The 18,450-nt window shown below is 44.3% G+C and overlaps 1 protein-coding gene and 1 long non-coding RNA gene across 13 annotated transcripts in view; one reads left to right on the top strand and one right to left on the bottom strand.

Annotated features, from left to right (window-relative positions):
* The first annotated feature begins 18 nt into the window (after positions 1–18).
* On the top strand, positions 19–4,118 carry LOC129540707 (uncharacterized). The gene is made up of 3 exons (XR_008682701.2): positions 19–308; positions 637–741; positions 3,986–4,118. It is a non-coding gene; the product is annotated as an uncharacterized LOC129540707 (long non-coding RNA).
* The window catches only part of BLTP2 (bridge-like lipid transfer protein family member 2), a 33,125-nt gene continuing 16,368 nt past the window's right edge, over positions 1,694–18,450 (bottom strand). For 2 of the 12 annotated variants that reach the window (XM_055401932.2, XM_055401918.2), the window contains 15 exons: positions 17,076–17,233; positions 16,578–16,784; positions 13,546–13,645; positions 12,885–13,067; positions 12,278–12,399; positions 11,662–11,817; positions 11,453–11,574; positions 10,707–10,887; positions 9,875–9,961; positions 9,564–9,674; positions 9,294–9,429; positions 9,060–9,190; positions 8,774–8,875; positions 8,354–8,488; positions 7,090–7,924 (listed from right to left, as the gene is read on the bottom strand). In XM_055401932.2, coding sequence (XP_055257907.1) covers positions 7,742–7,924; positions 8,354–8,488; positions 8,774–8,875; positions 9,060–9,190; positions 9,294–9,429; positions 9,564–9,674; positions 9,875–9,961; positions 10,707–10,887; positions 11,453–11,574; positions 11,662–11,817; positions 12,278–12,399; positions 12,885–13,067; positions 13,546–13,645; positions 16,578–16,784; positions 17,076–17,233 — 2,114 coding nt within the window. In that variant the 3' untranslated portion in view covers positions 7,090–7,741. Of the gene's footprint in view, positions 3,357–3,795; positions 3,907–4,032; positions 4,122–4,195; positions 4,299–4,405; positions 4,434–4,585; positions 4,651–4,676; positions 4,718–4,882; positions 5,111–5,222; positions 5,293–5,644; positions 5,714–5,835; positions 6,262–6,647; positions 7,925–8,353; positions 8,489–8,773; positions 8,876–9,059; positions 9,191–9,293; positions 9,430–9,563; positions 9,675–9,874; positions 9,962–10,706; positions 10,888–11,452; positions 11,575–11,661; positions 11,818–12,277; positions 12,400–12,884; positions 13,068–13,545; positions 13,646–16,577; positions 16,785–17,075; positions 17,234–18,450 lie in introns of those variants that run through there. The other 10 variants (XM_088828712.1, XM_088828709.1, XM_088828710.1 and 7 more) reach the window with 10 other exon arrangements.

The raw sequence follows: 18,450 nt of genomic DNA on the forward strand, positions 1-18,450 counted from the left end.
GCGTCGGCCCCGCCCGGCCGTGCCCACGGTGGGCGCGCGCGCGTGTGCCCTGCGGTCTGGTACCCAGCATCAACCCTCGATGCGGGCGGCGGGCTCAACGCCCAAGGCCAGTCTTTCGGCCTCATCTCCGAGAGCGTAACGGGTAGCTGGACGGTCGAGGAATCCATCCCTCTAGCTTCGAGAAGGCCACTCTCACTCCCAGTCAAAAAAGTTGTCCCCGTGGCCTGGCCTGAGAAGTCTCTCCCCCAGGTTTCCCAGTTATTTTAGCCGTGACCGACAGGAGATGGCCGAGGGGTCTAGAAGGGAAGGTGAGTGGAGTGGTTTTTTTACTTAGGTTGCTCGGTCCGCGAACAGGTCCTGCGTCCGTGATGGCCTCAAACAGCCTGCGCCGTCATTTAACCTCTCCAGAATTTCTGGTGTTTTCTTGGGATTTACCTCAGAGCCCGCAACAAGTTTACTGGAATAGTCATAGTTCACAAGTATTTGGACATTTATTAGGCACCTGGTACTCTTCCAGATGCCTTTTATATCTCCTTTAATTCTGAAAACAGCTATGAAATAGGTGCTGTAAATATCCCCGTTTTACAGACATAGGAACTGAGTCACACGGAATGTCTTTTGTCCAATGCCCCGCAGGTACAGATTGCCACCCACACTACCAACTATATTCTACTGTCGCTTGAGACCCGTGTGGGAAACTAGCTACTGGAAGTGGGATTGATTTTGGAAAACAGCCTAAAGGTAAGTATTTGGAGTTACAGTTTATTATAAAGTATGTTCGGTTGAACACTCACAGGCATTTTATTGACACTTCGAAGTCATAATCAATTTGAAAAGGCAGTAACCCAGGGAGGAAGAACCATAATGTTAAGAACTTTAGGGTTCTCAGGGGATGGACTCTTCTGTATTATCCAGTAGCAGAGCCACTAGCCACATGTGGCTACTGAGCACTTCAGATGTGGCGAGTCCAAACTGAGACTGTAGGAGTAAAACACAAACTGAATTTTGAGGACTTTGTATGGAAAAAAAGAATACCACCTTATTTTAAAATGTTGATTACATGTTGTAAAAGTCGCTCAGTTGTGTCCAACTCTTTGTGACCCCCATGGACTATATAGTCCATGGAATTCTCCAGGGCAGAACACTGGAGTGGGTAGCCTTTCCCTTCTCAGGGATTGAACTCAGGTCTTCTGCATTGCAGGCAGATTCTTTACCAGCTGAGCCACAAGGGAAGCCCAAGAATACTGGAGTGGGTAGCCTATCCCTTCTCCAGCAGATCTTCCCAACCTAGGAATTGAACCGGGAGGACTGCAGGTGGATTCTTTATCAACTGAGCTATGTTGAGATATTTTTAGATATATTGGGTTAAATAAAATGCAGTACCACAGATAGGATGGCTTAAACCACAGAAATTTATTTTTTCACAATACTGGAGCCAGCCTAGAAGTCGGATCAAGGTGTCAGCAGGGTTGGCTTCTTCTGAGGCCTCTTACACTGAGATGTTTGTTGGTAGATCAAGTCACCAGGTCTCCTAAATTCCAGTCTAGTACTCTTTACTATTTTAGAAGCCATTAGTTTCTATTTCTAGTATTGGTTTTTTATGCAATGTGAAATTCTGGTCATGACAACTTTAGAAATATGTAATAAAGCTTAAAAAGTCTCTAAAGAGAAACAAATGAGATAGTCAAAAGGCTTACGGATACATTATTTATTTATATCTCAACCTAATTCTAAAAGGCTTACAAAGATGGAGATAATCTACTAAGATTTTTAAAAAACGATTAAAACAGAAAAATGAAAATAAGAAAAGTAAAGGCAGAAAAGGAGGCTGGAACCAGCGCATGGCTAGCATACAAAACATAAGATGAGGTCCTAAACACTTCCTGGAAGTGGACCACAAACTGGGCTCTCAGTGGTCTAGCATCATATGAAAAGAAAAATAGACTCAGTTGAATATAAATTGTTTTTAAGGTAAAAACCAACCAGCAATTGAAGAAAAGCACAATTGGGTTCAGAGAAAATTTTCTCACATACATCCTTATATAGAACATTATGATCTATAAACACCCTTTACAGTATCCACAGCAATTAAATTTCATAGGGATTTTCATATGGATTGTCAAAGTATAATTCAGAAAAAGCAGTTCTGCAGAGGTCAATAAAATGCCAGCTATGTACACGGAAAATCTGGCTTAAACCAGGGACAAAATTAATAAATAGTACTCAGAGTACTTCCCAGACTCTCTTTACATATGACTGAAGAATAATGAAAGTGAAGCTTTTAGAAAGTTAGAGAAAAATGAAAAGAAGTCATGAAGGCCAGAAATGTATACAAATTTAAGGTTCAGATGATTGTCCTGAAGGAAAAGGTTCTTGAGTTACATCTCTTATCTTAAATCTCAAAGTTGATGTCATGCCTCTTAATCCATTGGTTTGCCCATCACAAACTTAAACCCTTGGCCATCTAGGGAAGAGATCAGTTTAAGAATACTTATGTCTTTCAAAGAGGTTTTGTTTTGGAAAAAATGTGGATAGTTATTCCAGTTACCCCTAAAGAAGACATGTAACCCACCCATGTTTCATTTCTTATTCTCTTCCTCACAGTATGCTATTAGATTAACTTTTTACATTTTTAAAAAACAGACTGACTCTGGGCCCTAAATCATGTGTTTTACCTGTATATTTAGGGGTTGAAATAAATGCTAGCTTTTGAGACCTCTGAAAAACATTCATACTGCTTCTGACAAGCCTGTTAAACACATAAATAGCACCTTGGGAACCCATGAAATGTTATTGCTCATGAAAGGAAACATGGCACAGAAACAAGGAGGAAAAGCGGAATAAACTTCTGGCTAAAAACTGCAGGGTATAAGCACCGGAGAACTGAAATAAAGGTAAAGGTCCACACTCTGATCTGAGACTGAGAGATAGGTTGTATGAGGAGGCAAGGACGAGGGCATCGTGGCTGCCAACAGCAGAACACCCAGTCTGAACTCTGGTTCAACACCTAGAGGAACAGATGATAAAGAGGCTACAAAGTGAAAACAAACTGATCATCAGGTGGTCACAGTGAGCAGGCAGTGGAGGAAGTCCTCAGGTTCTCGGATGGGCCCCAACTCCAGTAGAGGAGCTCAAGCCAGCCTCGGGTGGAACAGGAAGGACTCCAAATTACAGTCAAAGTCCTTGAAGAACATGGACTCCGATGATGGACTAGACTGGGTAGCTTGTGTCTCCAAGACAAAGTTCACTGGATGCTTCTGTAGGAGCTCTGGGTCAAAGGCCACACCCCGGAAGAAAGGGTGGACCTGGAAGTGATGCAAATAACGGAGACGGTGAAGGGGATTCTGGTGTAAGAGCTGAAGGAAAACAGAGCATGAAGGATGAGATACTAGGATATGAAAGGGACGGAACAGAAAAGCTGGAAAAGGAGAAAGAAGTTCATGGATCTGTGGAGGGCAGGGAGAAGAACCCAAAAGAACAGAGGATATATAAAAGTGGGAGAAATAGGCTAATTTGGGGGCAGCAGTAGGAATAAAGGAGCTGTATTGATAAGAGAGCAACACTCCCTCAGAAGTGACCTGCTATGGATGGGGACGAGCTTTGGAGGATCAGGAACTCAGGTATAAAGTCTGAAGTGCTAGTTAGAAGGCAAGTAGTGAGGTAATTCTTGATCAAGTTGGAACAGGCCCCATACCTGCCCACCACCAATAACTAATCAGAGGAATGGGGACATATCACTTCAGTGATAGGGAAAGAAGTGAAAGGTTTTTGTAGTTAAGTCGTGCTCGCTCTTACCTCTTGGAGCAGGAGTGAGAGCCCCTGGTTAAGAGAAGATGGGATCTCAAAGTCATAGTGGGTCACACTTGCCAACATGTCCACATGATCTCTCTCTGCTGGCACCGGGAACTGAGTTAAGGGGTGGGAAGGTGTCATTGCTTAGTAAGAATAAGGGAAGTTTTCTTAACATCTTCTTTCTTCCCACCAGAAAGCAACTCCTCTCTTCTTTGCCCAACATCACTACCATTCTCTCACCTTTCCAGTCGACAGAGAGAAAAGCAAGACACCCACGGACCACCAGTCAGCAGCATGGTTGTAAGGCCCTCCACTCAGGACCTCGGGCGCTACAGATTTGAAAGATACTTGTCACTGACATCTGTTGGCTTTCCTCCTGCCTACTGCTTACCCATCAGCTTTAGCCTCTCCCTCACCCATGTACTGAAGAGTGCCACAGATAGTATAGGCTCGGGCTCCTTGGGGCAGGTGGCGGGACAAACCAAAGTCTGTCAGTTTCAGATGGCCTGTGAAAAACAAGGCATCAGCACAACTCTGTTCCAACCCTCATCAGTCATGACTTGTTTCCAAACTGGTGCCTCTTATTCTGGAACTAAAAAAAAAAATGACTTACCTCGTTCATCCAGAAGGATATTCTCCATCTGAAAAACCACAGGTGAGACGTTATTATTCATTCTCTTCCTTTCACCCCTTTTTCATCATGTGTATCCTCAGCTGAAGACCTTGCTCAGCAGCCAAGTCTGTACTTGGAAGGCCCTTGCCCAAATCCGTAACACCCACGCAGGTCCCAAGGTCAACTGTTCTCAGCAGCTCCTCCCACCTTCTTGGACCTATTGGAACGTCTTACTGAAGTCCCTCCTGACAAAAACAAAACATTTAATTACCTTCACATCTCGATGGATGATGCCCAAGTCATGGAGATAGCCTGTGGATGACAGCAAGCATGAGGGTTACTGAAGCTCTTTGTCTATTCCAATTTCCCTGATAGCTCCCACCCCATTTCTACTCCTGTTGACTTCAGTTCTCTCCTGCCTCCTCCCTCCCTCCTTAATTCCTTCCTCATTTCCATTACCACTCCTGTTTCACTTACACAGCACCAGGATCAGCTCAGCAGCAAAGAGGCGGATGGAAGCCTCAGTCAAGCGGCCAACAGCAGACCACAGGGAGTACAGATCTGTGCTGCAGTAGCTGCACACTGCAAAGCACCAGAAGTCTGGGCAATATTTGGGGCCTACTATGCCTGGGCGCAAGGCATTGTATGCCTCCTGCCCAAACCGATGCCACCTGCTGTCCCCTCTGCCTCTGGGAGAGAGTAGTACTACAAGAAGGGGAACAGAGAAAAGGCAGAACAAGCCAAAGGGATGGGTAATCTCAGATGGGGAGTACAGCAAAAGTACCCTTGGGAATGAGGAGAGAAGCCAGTTACTCACTAATGAAGAGGTGTCGTTTTCCCTGCCAGCTGTCCCCCATACTGTGTACAAAAGGATGGTTGATCTGTCGCTATGGACGAAGAAGACAGGAAGTGAGGAACATTGAGGGTCATTGAGGATCAAGGGAGCCAGAAATCAGGCTTTACCTAGTTGTGCAGAAAGGAAGCTGCTGCCCCACCTCTCAGTTCAGGCTGCCTGCCTGGTACCCCACTACTAAGGAACACACTGGATGTGCCAGAGAGTTTTCCCTCAGGACCTAGAATCATTCTACTGATAGCTACATTTCCTGAGATCTTCTGGTTACAGCAGAGGGAGGGGTCAGAGTCAGGAAAAGCAAGCTAGTTGGACAAAAAAGGTGCTTTCTCCACCTGTAGTTTGGTTCTTCCGAGGAGCCTTTCCAGAGCTGTGTGTATACTGCATACCTGGATGCTGACCTCCTCTTTGCACTGCCTCAGGATGTCCCTCTGTAGGACCTTTGCCTTGGGTACCACCTATAAAAGGAGAGGAGTGATGCTAGAGGGGAACAGTGTTATTATAGTTTATTCCTCCCAACCTCTCTGGAATCAAGGCTGGAGGCAGGGACTAGAGAATGTGGGAGTATCTAGGTCCCTACCTTCACTGCAAATACTGCTTTCTGGCCACAATCTAGCACCTTGAGGACTGTTCCAAAGGAGCCTTTAGCCACAAGGCCTAAAATCTGTACAGAGAAGTGGAGAACAGGGCAGTTGAGACTCTGTTTCTTGATTTCTCCCTGTGACTGAGACCCTTTCCAGGGATTCCACTGACCTACCTTTAGCTGCTGATGTCCCCTACGGGGCCTAATAGGAAACTCCGGCAGAAAGAGGTTGATGAGCTGAGGCACTGGCCATTCAGGCAGCGGCTTCTCTACTAGCAGTGGGGCTGGCTCCAGGGGCTCCCGGTGCAGGGACTGATGCCCCCGTAGTCCCCACAGTTCTTTCACACCTGACCTTGTGGTCCCCACACCTGACCAGAGGCTCTTCCAGCCTTGGACCCAGGGGCCCCGGATGTTGCCACCCTGCTGAGAACCAAAGGAGCCACTAAACCTTCTGTCCCTGAGGCATTACAGGTTCTGCCCATCTTAGCAGGCACTCCCTCAAATCTCAACCCTAAAGACAGATTTGGCCCAGGCAAGACGGCCACTGCCCTTGCATCAAGCCAAGGTCTGGATTTCCTGGACACAGTTAAAATCCTCTAGGAAAGCAATATTTGGACATTTCCCCCATATGGCATCAGAAATTCAGCCTACACCTCTCAGTATGGGGCTGGGATAGCTACTCTGATAGTAAAGCCTCCCTGCCCCACCCCCACAGTGGACAATACTGTCACCACCAGTCAATGCCCAGGCCTCAAGCCCATGCCTCTTTCACCTCCCCTAAAGAAGCTGCCAGAGGCCCCACACCCTACCTTATGAGAAGCAGCCATCTGGGCATGGTGCCCCTGCCGGCAGCTCACTGCTCCCATCCCCAGCTTCTGCTTCCTCTCTCCTGCTAAATCTGCTGCCCCAGTTACATAAGCAGTTCCTCCCCCAGTGCTGTTACACACAAGCCCCGCCTCTTTTCCTTGCTGTTCAAGACTAGAGATGCAAATGATGCAGTCAAACCTCACCCTTATCCCCAAATCCTATCGCCCTGGAGAAGAATAGCTTAGAGCCAGGACTAAACTATGCACAGATCTGTCAGCATGGGGCCCATGTCATATAAGAGCTGGGAAATATCTGTGATACAGCTGCAGGCAGGAGGGAAGAAGCCACCCTCAGAGTGGCAGCTAGGATTGATAGTTTCTTGGATTGATGGAGAGAAAAGGATACAGGCTGAAACCATACACTCAATACAATTAGAAAAAAAAACCAGCATCAAATTTAAAATATATTTTTTCTCTTTAAATCACTTTTTTTTTTTTTTACCATTCTTCAGGGGATACCCCAGGGAGAGAGATCCATGGCCAGCCCTGTCTCCTACTGCCATTCTCCAAAGTGAGCTTGGCACAGTTTGGGGAGGGGCTGATCCCCCCAGAACACTAATACCTCTTTCATACAGGGTGGTGGGATGAGGGACAGATGATCAGCCCCTCCCCTCCACTTTCTGGCACATAGGGAGACCAGTTACACTTACAAATATATATATATATATGTATTTTTTATATATTCCTATTTATAAAAATTTATCACACTTGATCAGAACTGTCCCCCCTGCCCACCCTTTCAGTTGATCCCAAGGGAACCAGATTCTGGCCTTGGAGCCGTTCCCTGGGTCTTGCTCTCTTGATGCCTCTCTGGCCCTGGACCTGCTGATCAGTGTGAGGTAGAACTCAGCATTATCCATCATGGTCTGCAAGGAACCAGCCAGCTGTTAAAGGGCAGAGCCTCTCTCCACAGCACCCTATGGGCTCCTGACCCCCACAAATCCTAAAGGATGAAGGGAAACACCTCCCACCCCACATGTCCCTGGGGCCTGAGTCAGAGTCAGATCCTGTACTGCAGCCTCTCTTGGATTGCCGGATCACTTGCGCCTGCCAAAGATGGACTTCTTCCCAGGATTCTTGTTGCCCACACTTAAACCGATAAGGAGCCGGGCCTTCTCCTCCTCTTCCTGCTGTTGCATGTTGAGGTCTGATTTAGTTTCTAGTTTTCCCCGGACCTCAGACCCTGTTGCAGGCTTCAGCCTTAGCTTCTCTTTGATTACCTGATAGGTTAGAGAGGAGTAAAAGGGAAGGTAAATATTAATGGGACAGGCAGAGTAAGTTAAGTGGACCAAGTCAATATTTATTAAACTTACATGGACACATAATGGAGGCAATTCAGATTATTAAACGATCTCTGCTCTCAAGAAGCTTACAGTGTAGTAGAACCCATTCTAAACATGAACTTATGTCAGTCCTCACTTCCCTAAAAATCAACAGTAGTTAACATATATGAAACACTCAGTAGACAATTTAATTCAATTTAACCACCTGAGCAAAGTCATGGAGAGGATAGGAATAAAAATCACTCTATTCACCTGCCCTCTTCCCATGGCTGCCTGCTAACACATACATGTTATAACAAAATGCCCCTGAGCAGAGGATCTGCTTGCCAGCCTCTGCTAACCAAACAGCCATGTTTGCCGGGATACCTGGGCAACCAGGGCTTTGCGGCTGTCCCTCTTGACAGCCATGGCAAAGTCTAGCCACGTCCATGTGTTGTTGTGGTATTCCAGACAGGGCAGCACCAGGTTAAGGTCACCCCAGTCCACGCTGTTCTTCTCACCCTGCAAGAGAAAGAGTGGGAGGGAAGAAAAGAGAAAAAAAATATATCAGCTGCCATTTTTAGTCCAAGCCAGTACTTGAGTCCACATCTGGTATCTTTCTGCAGCAGCAACCTACAGATACTGATACTGATTTCTCCCTATCTCAGTCTGGTACTGATTCCTAAAAGAATCCAGAGGGAACAGCACATTACCCCCAGACCACCTTCACTATCTCTGTTTTTAATCTCTGATCTTATCTGGTACCCTTCCCATACTGTTCTAAGAAAGCTCTGGGAAAGAGCAGACCTTGTAGCTGACGCACAGTGGAACCTGTGGGATCTTTATATAGATGAAGGAGTTGTTCATGGCAGCTCGCTCTTTCATCTTGTCAATATCATCGACAGGGTGCTAGGAAAGGAAGGAAAGAAGTATGTACCCCTCACGCCATCACAAGAAATTCAGGACCCCAAACATCTCCAACTCCTTTCATCCCTGGAGTAGGCTCAAAAAGAAACACAGAAATCCCCAGCCAGGCCAAACAGAGTACCCCAGGACGCTCCCATTTTCCTATTATCAGGGGCATGTCTGGTACCTCAGGTGCTTTGCGAAATGACCTTCTGACCCCTGAACTCCGATTCAAGCCCTGTGCCACACCCTTCCCAGGGCCCAGTGGTGCTGTATCATCTGTTGCAATCAGCTGCCGAGGCTTCACCACTGGTATTCCTACGAAAAAGCAAGTACATTAGCTGTTGTCCTCCTTTGGAAGCTTCAGCCATCTCTGGGGCTGTGACCCCAGTCCTCTGGAGCTCCCCGTTAAAGTTCTCACCAGTAGTCACCAGTTTGGACTTATCTTCTTCATCACCAACCTCATCATCTTCCACACTTCGGCCAGGAAAGAAAAAACCCATTATTCTATGGAAGAACTGGTGTGTCAGCTGGATGGTGAGAGGCACCACATTTACCTAAAGAGGAAAAAGGCTGAAGAAGCAATTAAGCTCAGACATCATCCCTCAGTTTACCTACCCCTAATGTATCAACGCACAGTTAGGTTTTAACTGCCTTTTGTTCCTGGGTCCCCAAAGGAGTGTTTACTAACCTCAAAGTGCTCCTTAACAGAAATACCCCCAACTGGGGGCCGGACTTTGCTAAAGAGGCGAAGGGCCAGTTGTCGCCCAGACTGGCAGGAACTCTGGGGCCGCAGGACTACCTGTAGGATAGACAGTGATAAATCAATCCACAAATCCTCTGCAGACTGAGAGAAGCAGCAATGGTCTTGCTAAGCAAGGCAAGTTTCCATCTCACATCACCACATTGTTTCCCATAGTTGGGTTTATGTGGAAGTGTCATTGCAAATGCCCAGTGTTAGGAAGCCTGTAAATGGGCTAGGAATAGGGAATTAACACTTACCTTATAGACAGCATTAGGGAGGAGATTGTTCATAGTGAACCAGCCCAACTCCAGAAGATGTTCTGCTGTGTCATCAGATTTATTCACCTATAAAGACAGATCCCAACCCCCCAATACACTATAATAAGCCTTTCTCAGGAGCTTGTGAGAGGACTGCTACATGTATCATTTGTTTTCAGGTTCTACATATGCTTTTGCTATGTCTTTCAATCTTTTAATGCACCCTTTAATCCAGTATTTCTAATGGGCACTGATGGCCAGGGCACTAAGTGCCAGCAATACTTTCCAGTTCCTATGACATTAAAAAATGGTCTCAACACGTTTCCAAACACCTCTAGGGGAGATGGAAGAATAATGAAGAACGTCCTGTCCTCCATGCCATGGGTAACTGCTGCTGTTGCTGCTGCTAAGTCACTTCAGTCGTGTCCGACTCTGTGTGACCCCATAGACGGCAGCCCACCAGGCTCCCCCGTCCCTGGGATTCTCCAGGCAAGAACACTGGAGTGGGTTGCCATTTCCAAAGATGTATGCCAGTATAGAATTAATGATTCTATTCTAAGCTGGACTTAGAAGACTACTTTCCTCTGGCCATATAGAATAATTATCTTCTTCAATGAGGGAAGCATTCGATCAAGCTCATCTGTATCTCTACAATTTACTATCACAAATAAATGTGTATGAGGGGTACTCTCTCTGCTCATGTTTCTATCATTATTAATAACCCCTCATACCACCATTAACAATCAAATAATAGTCTCTGTGAGTCAGACTCCTGAGAAAGGTCAATGCCTCTCAATACAGCTGTCTTTGTGTGACTGTATATACTGGATACCTTGCTGTAGAGGAACCGCTGCAGCTCCAGTTCAGCAATTCCTAGCTGTCCATCTTCCTCGGTCAAGCGCCATCGTGCCTGAGCAAAGTAGAATTCGGTGCGGCGGACCACACTCACATCCTCTTGCTGCTTTCGCAGCTCCATCTTGTTGGCCTGCTGTAACTGGAAATCCTTAAAACACCTATAAAAGGATAGGAAGGTCAAAGCCAATACAGACAACAGCATTTGGGTTAGAGATGGGGTGGAATGCCCTAGAATGATGCAGGAGGTAAACCCAGAAATGGATCTATTCTAGAACAACTATTCCCTAAGTATTTTCATTGGATTCATTGTTTCTCACACGTTGCCATGTGAGCACAAATGCCATCTTCAGTTCTACAGCTTCTTGAAGTAAGCTGTTCCTACTAATAACCCCTTCGATTGTATCTGCAATTGTTTTCCCTACTGATCAACTTCATTTTATTTTTAGTTCAGTTATACAGCATCATGGCCACAAAAATTATCTTTCTGAACTACTTGTTTTTCTCCTTTTCCCTGAGGTACTCTAGTAAGGATCCTAAAATAGGGCTCTCCTGTTCTCAACCTGTTGGCCAAGTCTAACAAGGCTCATTCAGGAAAAGGTGCCTGAATCTACTACATCAGCCTTTGATAACATACGCTAGACCTAAAGACTATCAGAATGCAGGCAAAAGAAACTGACTTTATCTTGGGCACTGGAAAAGGGCATGGGGAGAATGCTGTGGCACCTGATGAGGATATTAAGCTCTTCACTTTCCAGCTGTAGGTTGGCCTTCTCTTGGTTTAGTTGCAGCTGAAGCTTTAGGTTCAGGTCAAGCAGGTTCTCATTCTTGCTATCATCCTGCAAAGACTAGGGAGCCAAAACAGGAGAAACTGAGAGATTTCCTATGTCTTAGGAGACCTCCCTACCCTCAGACTCCCTACCCCAGGAGACTACCTTCATGATAGAATACATCTGCTTTTCCAGCTGCCGTATCTGCGCCACATGCTGCCGCACTGCCTCCTGCAGATGTAATATGCTACTGCGCTGCTCCTCAGGATTGCTAGAGATCTCGAGCTGGAACCTGACCCGCTGCTTCTTCTCACTGTGCTCCTAAAGGAACAGAAAAGGAAATGAACAAGAGACAAGCCTTGCAGTAAAGTAAAATATAGAGAGGAACAAGAAATGATGACCTCTTCCAAAATGTTTACCTTCATCTGTCACCGTTAGTAGCAAGAGTAAGGAGTAGGCCAATGCAGAATATTTGGCAATGTGGATTTCACAATAAGCCAGTTCCACAGGGGAGGGACAGAGGTGGAAGTGGGGAGCAATTTGGTGTTTTTCGAGGTAAGTGACTGAGTAAAGAAAAGATTGACTAAGAAATACAAGGGACATTCAGACCTTTCCTAGATAACTAAAATTTCAACTGCTGCTGTAACTAAAAGAGGATGTATCATCCACCAGGCCCTTTTTCAGTCTGAAGCATGGCTTTTCTTACTGGACCCCAAATAAAACCACAAGGTCTGGGGGTTCCTCTGAGGCTAACTGGCATTCTATAACAGATCCTACTCACCTTCCGCTTGGGTTCTACATGGAGCAGCAGGTTATTGACGATGTCCAGGATCATAGCATATTGAGCTGGGTTGGTGGAGATTTCCAGCTCATGATGGATGAGGGTAAAGGTATCCACAGCCCCTAAATAATTGTTTGCAGCTGAATAAGAGACTCAGTTTCTCCCTAAATTTCTATCCCATCTCCTAATCCATATCTTAAACCACGTCTGTTAATTAACCCCATAAAAGGGCTTGGTGAGATATGTTCATGGGTAGAAACACTGGATTATTTCAGAATCAAACAGTATGCATTTATTCCAGTTAATTTGTATTTTTTTTGGCTGAGAATCCCTGCATGTGGGATCTTAGTGCCCCACGCAGGGATCGAACGTGTGCCCCCTGCAGTGGAAGTGCAAAGTCTTAACTATGGGAGCACCAGACAGGTCCCCCATTTATTCCAATTCTGTTCTTTCCTAGCAGAACTTAAAAAATAAAAAGCAAAGTGAAATGCTAATGCCCTGTGCACAGTGGGACTCTTAATAACACTACTGCCTCAAAAACACCAAGGAAATAACTACTTTCACAAGGTTCCTAATGCCCCCCAAAAGCCTTTCAAACACTGAATACCTTCTTGCTTCTTCAGGAGATCTTCCTTTTCCTGGTTCTCAGGAACCTCAGGTGGCTTAATCTGTGTTGCCAGCTCAGGATCAATGTCATGGCTGTAACTAATATAGTACATTCTGCAGTTGCAGCGTGAAATGATCCTCTGGATTTGCTGGGCTTGCTGTGCCTCGGCTGGCTGGTTCCAATCTGGCAAGAAGTAGGAAAGAGATAAGAGGAAGACATTCTCAAAAGAGGTATTGTAAGAGCCTCCCACTATGTGTGATGTCTAGGTAACTCCAGACACATGCTTTCAATATAGCCTAACACAAAAATGGTCCTAATCTACATATATTAATCTTGCGTGTCTGCATGCATGCATACTCAGTCGCTCAGTCACATCTGACTCTCTTGTGACCCCACAGACTGTAGCCCACCAGACTCCTCTGTCCATGGGATTTTCCAGGCAAGAATACTAGAGCAAGTTGCCATTTCCTGCTACAGGGGAATCTTTCTGACCCAGGAATTGAACCCATGTCTCCTGCACCTCCTACACTGGCAGGCCGACTCTTTACCACTGAATCACCTGGGAAGCCCATATTAATCTTAAGAATAAGTAGAGAAATGAGACCCCTTCAGGATGCATGTCTGCTCCTCACCACATGATGGGGAAGAGGTGAGAACTGACCTGTGGTGGTGGTAACCATGCCTCCCACTGCCTGCCCACTCTCCATCAGCTCCTGCACAGAGTCCAGACTACGCTGCCGGTGCTCCTCAATATTCTTTACCTGAAGACAGAGATATAGGCATCTTTAACTCCTGGGGGACCAGTAGCTTGTCCTGCCCAACTGGGTCATATATCTCCATAATGCAAGTGTAACACTACTGAGACTTTCACTGCCTAGAACTGATGAATCTCCCAAGGTAAAGGACAAATGTCCCTCTCTCCTGGCTCAAACTACCCAATCTCTCCAAACCCAACTTGAGTTACATTCACGTTTTGCCAGGATTCAGGCCAGAAAAATACGAGCTAGGTAAAAACCGAATCATGTCCAATCTCACACCCATAAGGATGGCTACCATAAAAAAATGAGAAAATAAGGCAAGGATGTGCAAAAACTGGAACTCTGTGTACTGTTCATGGGAAATAAAATGTTACGGCCAGTATGGAAAACAGTATGGCAGTTCTGCAAAAAATGAAAAACAAGGTCTTCTCTGGTGGTCCAGTGGTTAAGACTCCCTGTTTCCAATGCAGGAGGCATGGGTTCAATCCCTGGTTAGGGAACTAGATCCCACATGCCACACAGTGCAGCCAAAAATTAAAAACAAACAAACAAAATTAACAGAATTACTCTATAATCCAGCAATTCTACTTCTGAATATATACCCAAAAGAATTAAAGGCAAGGTCTTGAAGAGAAATGTGTACTCCCATATTCTTAATAGTGTTATTCACAATAGCTAAAATATGGACGTCACCCAAGTGTTCATCAATGGATGAATGGAGAAGCAAAATGTGGTATATACATACAATAGAATTCAGGTTTAAAAGGAGGGAGAGTCTAACACATGCTACAATATGGATGAACCTTGAAGACAATATAGTAAGTGAAATAAGTCAGTTGGTCACAAAAAGACAAATATATATGATTCCACTTACATGACATACCTAAAACATTATATATACATATATATAAGAGATATTTAAGAGCAATCAAAATCATAGAGATAGAAAAGAGAATGGTGGGTGCCAGGACCTGGGGTAAGCGAAATGGGGAGTTACTGTTTAATGGGTATAGTTTCAGTTTTACAAAATGCAAAGAGTTTGGGACATGGATGGTGGTGATGGTTGTAAAATGTTATGAATGTACTTAATACAATTAAACTATACATTTAAAATCGTTATGATGATAAATTTTATATAATGTTATCAATTTTTTTTGGCCATGATACACTGCATGGAGCTCTTTGAACCTGCACCCCTGCAGTGGTTTGCAGAGTCTTAACCACTGGACTGTCAGGGAAGTCCTTTTTATCTTTTTTATGTTTATAAGTTTTACATTATGTATATTTTAATCACAATTTTTAAAAATGGAAAAAAATTCACGTCATGGGCAAAACAAATTCATCAAAACAAATGACTTCCCACCCATTTTGGGATTCGTGTGCTTGTGTTCTTGCTGTTTTCTTTCTTCAGACTGTTCTGACACTGTTGCCATGGGGGAAGGGAACTGAATTCTTTGGACTGTCTCTGCCAAGCTGAAGTCAAAGTGAATAGAATGAGTGATACAAGAAGAACACAGACAACCTGCCAAGTCACAAAAAAATTCGTATAGGAATGGCAATATCAAAGTCCTTCCCACCTCAGCCAAGGACATTCTACTCTAAAGCTAATACCACAGTCTGAGAAAAAAGAATTCCCTTGCAAAAGAAGGCATGCCTAAAAGAACCAGAGGTCCAGAAAATGCCAGAAAGGGAGATCTTGCATAGTTCATCCTGCCTACCTCTGCATGAGTAGTTTTTCTCTGCCTGTCTCCTGAGACTACTGGTAAACAGTACTGCTTGCCTGAACTACAGCTGTAATATATCAGCATGACCTTTCACATTATCATCAACCTGACCCTGATTCAATGCTTATTACCTCTTATATAATTTATACTTGGGGTTGAGCCTTAAGATCATTGGAGTAATAAGTACCAGTCAGGGAAGAGGGAAGAGGGGTTAGCTTTGTCTCCAATGAGTAGAATGAAAAATGAAATCATCAAATTGGCCCCAATCAGATGTAGCTGGATCCAATAACTCATCTGAATGGACTATACCCAGCACAATGTGGACATTTAAAACCTGTTAAGTAATCACAATGCAGAACAGTGGCTAGGTACATCTCATAACCATTAGAGCTCCCAATAAATTTGATGATAGTATATCCTAGAAATTACAGTGCAAACTTAGTTTTACCAACATGCTGAAAATTTATAGCTTAGTCCCTGCCAGCTGCTCACAATCTCACCTAACAAAAAAAATTATCTTAATATACAACTAAGACCTCCCCAAACATACTAACTTAAATAAGACTTTACTTCCATCTGAATGAAGCTTTGTATTTTTCAAAGTACTTTCTATTTGATCCTTTCAACAACCTTGTGTGAGTGAAATATTAATTCAGTTTCACAAATAAAGGTGCCTTGCCCAAGGGCTCATGGCTACTAAAATGGCAAAACTGAAATCGTATCTCACATAATAACCTGCCTCCCAGACAAGAAGTCTTTCTATTCAACCTTACCGATTTTCTGAAACAACTAATCAACCATCTTCATGAGAGATCAGAGAAAGGGCAGCTAGAGAGCTTATTGAAAATTCCCAGACTTACTGCCTGGTTTTTTTGGCTGCCTGCTGATAAGTATGATCTTATTAACAGTGGTCAGCAATCTCAAGTTAAAAAGTTGCAATTCATTTTACTCTCATGTTGGGAAATGAGAATTTCTCTTGCAATGAAATAGAATAAATAGTATGAGATCTAAAAAAAAGAAAAAGCACTGTGTGTTCCCAGATCACAGGCCAGAGACTGCATGGAGTTTCTATATTCAAGTGTTACGAGCCTCATTATTCTATAACCTGCTAGCAAAAGGTATTATCAAGGACCTTGCAAGCCATTTTGGTGGAAGTTGCCAACTATGGAGAACTGGAGAGATATCAGGCCTTCCCAGTCCTGCCGACTAACCTCTAACCAGAGCTGTCGGCCATCCTGCTCAGTGGGGCTGCTTTCAGTGGTGGCAAAGTACTGCATGCCATCTAGGATGCAGGTCCAGGAGGTCTTTTGCTTCAGTGTGTCACCATACCAGGCTGGATGGTGTTGGCACTGCAGCAACTGGGCTTTGGCAGCTGACACAATGACACAGCCTTCTGTCTCTGCTCCACGAAGAACCATCTATGCCAGAAACAGAAGCAGAGTCACAGCACAAGGGCCGCGAAGAAGATGGAAGGTTAGTGAAAGGACTGTACCAGTGACTGCAGGTGGGTCTAATTCTGGCTTACTGAGTGAGCTCTGCTGGCTTCTACTAATGGAAGCAATTATCCAAGATACCTGTTATTAATAAAAAGGATAGTGTTTTGGAGCTCTACCCACCTATTCTTATGTAGAGGTGGCGGGGGTGGGGGGAGGTAAACACACGATTATCATCTAGCCCTATCTTGGGGTACTCTAGTACAGAGAAGGTACCTGGCAGTTGACCAGTTCAATAAGGCAGTTTCGGTTATATATGTCATCAGTCTGGCAGGCAGCAATGCCACACAACTGGTCACTCACACCTGACTCTTCTTCTGTGAACACTACAAACCTATCTGTCTCTTCAATCAGCTTCTTCAACATGTAGGCACCTGGCAGAGAAATAAGAAGTGGGGGACAAGCCACAGAGTCAAAGGAAAAAGAACATATCCAGGGCCAAACTCACCTTCTCTCAATTTCTCTAGAACATATTCTCCCCATCCTCCAACTCCAGCTCAGCCCTCTCCACCCCTTTTGGTAACAGTTGTCATTTCATTTTCCTTCAATTTTAATAAAAGTAACAGATTCCCAAGAGAAACTTAGAAACGCTATGTAAACACTAGCATTTCTTTATCTTAGGCATATCCACCTCTGAGTTACTCTAGGATCTTTTTCCCTTCCATCGTGTTCCTTCTATTTTTCATTTTATATATTTTTTAAATTTTTAATTTATTTTTTAAATTGAAGGATAATTGCTCTACAGAATTGTGCTAGTTTTTGTCAAACATCAACATGAATCAGCCACAGGTATACGTATGTCCCCTCCCTCTCGACTTCAAATGTTTTAAATGCTGTTTGTTGACCACTCGTTTCCACATAAATCATTCCCTTGCCATCAGTGTCACTGTGTTCTAGCTCTGCTGCTTTCTCTGAGTATTCCTTTAGATCCTCCACCTTCTCCTAGGTCTTAGAGATAATCTATCTCTTAAGGTTTCTCTTTCTTCTAGAGTTTGTCCAACAATGGCAGGTTGAGAGCACTGTCTCCAGAATTAGACTAGCATGCCTATGTTCAAGATCCTATCTCTGCCAATTACTTTGATGGTAACCTTTGACAGCTTCAACCTGTTTCCTTGTGTATAAAATAACAGTAACTATCTAATATGGTTTTTGAGAGAATTAAATGGAATAATATATAAAGTATTTCACAGGATACCTGCCACACAATTAAGCATTATCTCCTAGGCATTAACTCTTAGCTCTATGCTAAAACCCCCAATCTCTAACTCTAAGCCCTAAGCTTTTAGATCCTCATTTCTACCTGTTTTTTAGACATTATCTAGATGTACTACTTGCACGACAAACTCAGCATGTCCAATTTGAACTCAACAATCCTACACCTCCACAAACCTGTTTAGCCTCTGGCTCTCCTATTTCTGATATTATTGTTACTAACAAGTCATTAGGCTCAAAGCGTCAGTCAATTGTTATCTCTTTCTCCATGTTCTAACTCCCTCTTCCAACCAGCTGCTAAATCTTACATATGTACATAACATTTCTGTTCATCCCCTCATCTCCATTCCCACTGCCTCTGCCTAGCTCAGGCACTGCT

This window comes from Moschus berezovskii, chromosome 20 (genome assembly GCF_049115385.1).
Source record: "Moschus berezovskii isolate FMDL1 chromosome 20, NW_MosBer_1.0, whole genome shotgun sequence".
Lineage (NCBI taxonomy): Eukaryota > Metazoa > Chordata > Mammalia > Artiodactyla > Moschidae > Moschus > Moschus berezovskii.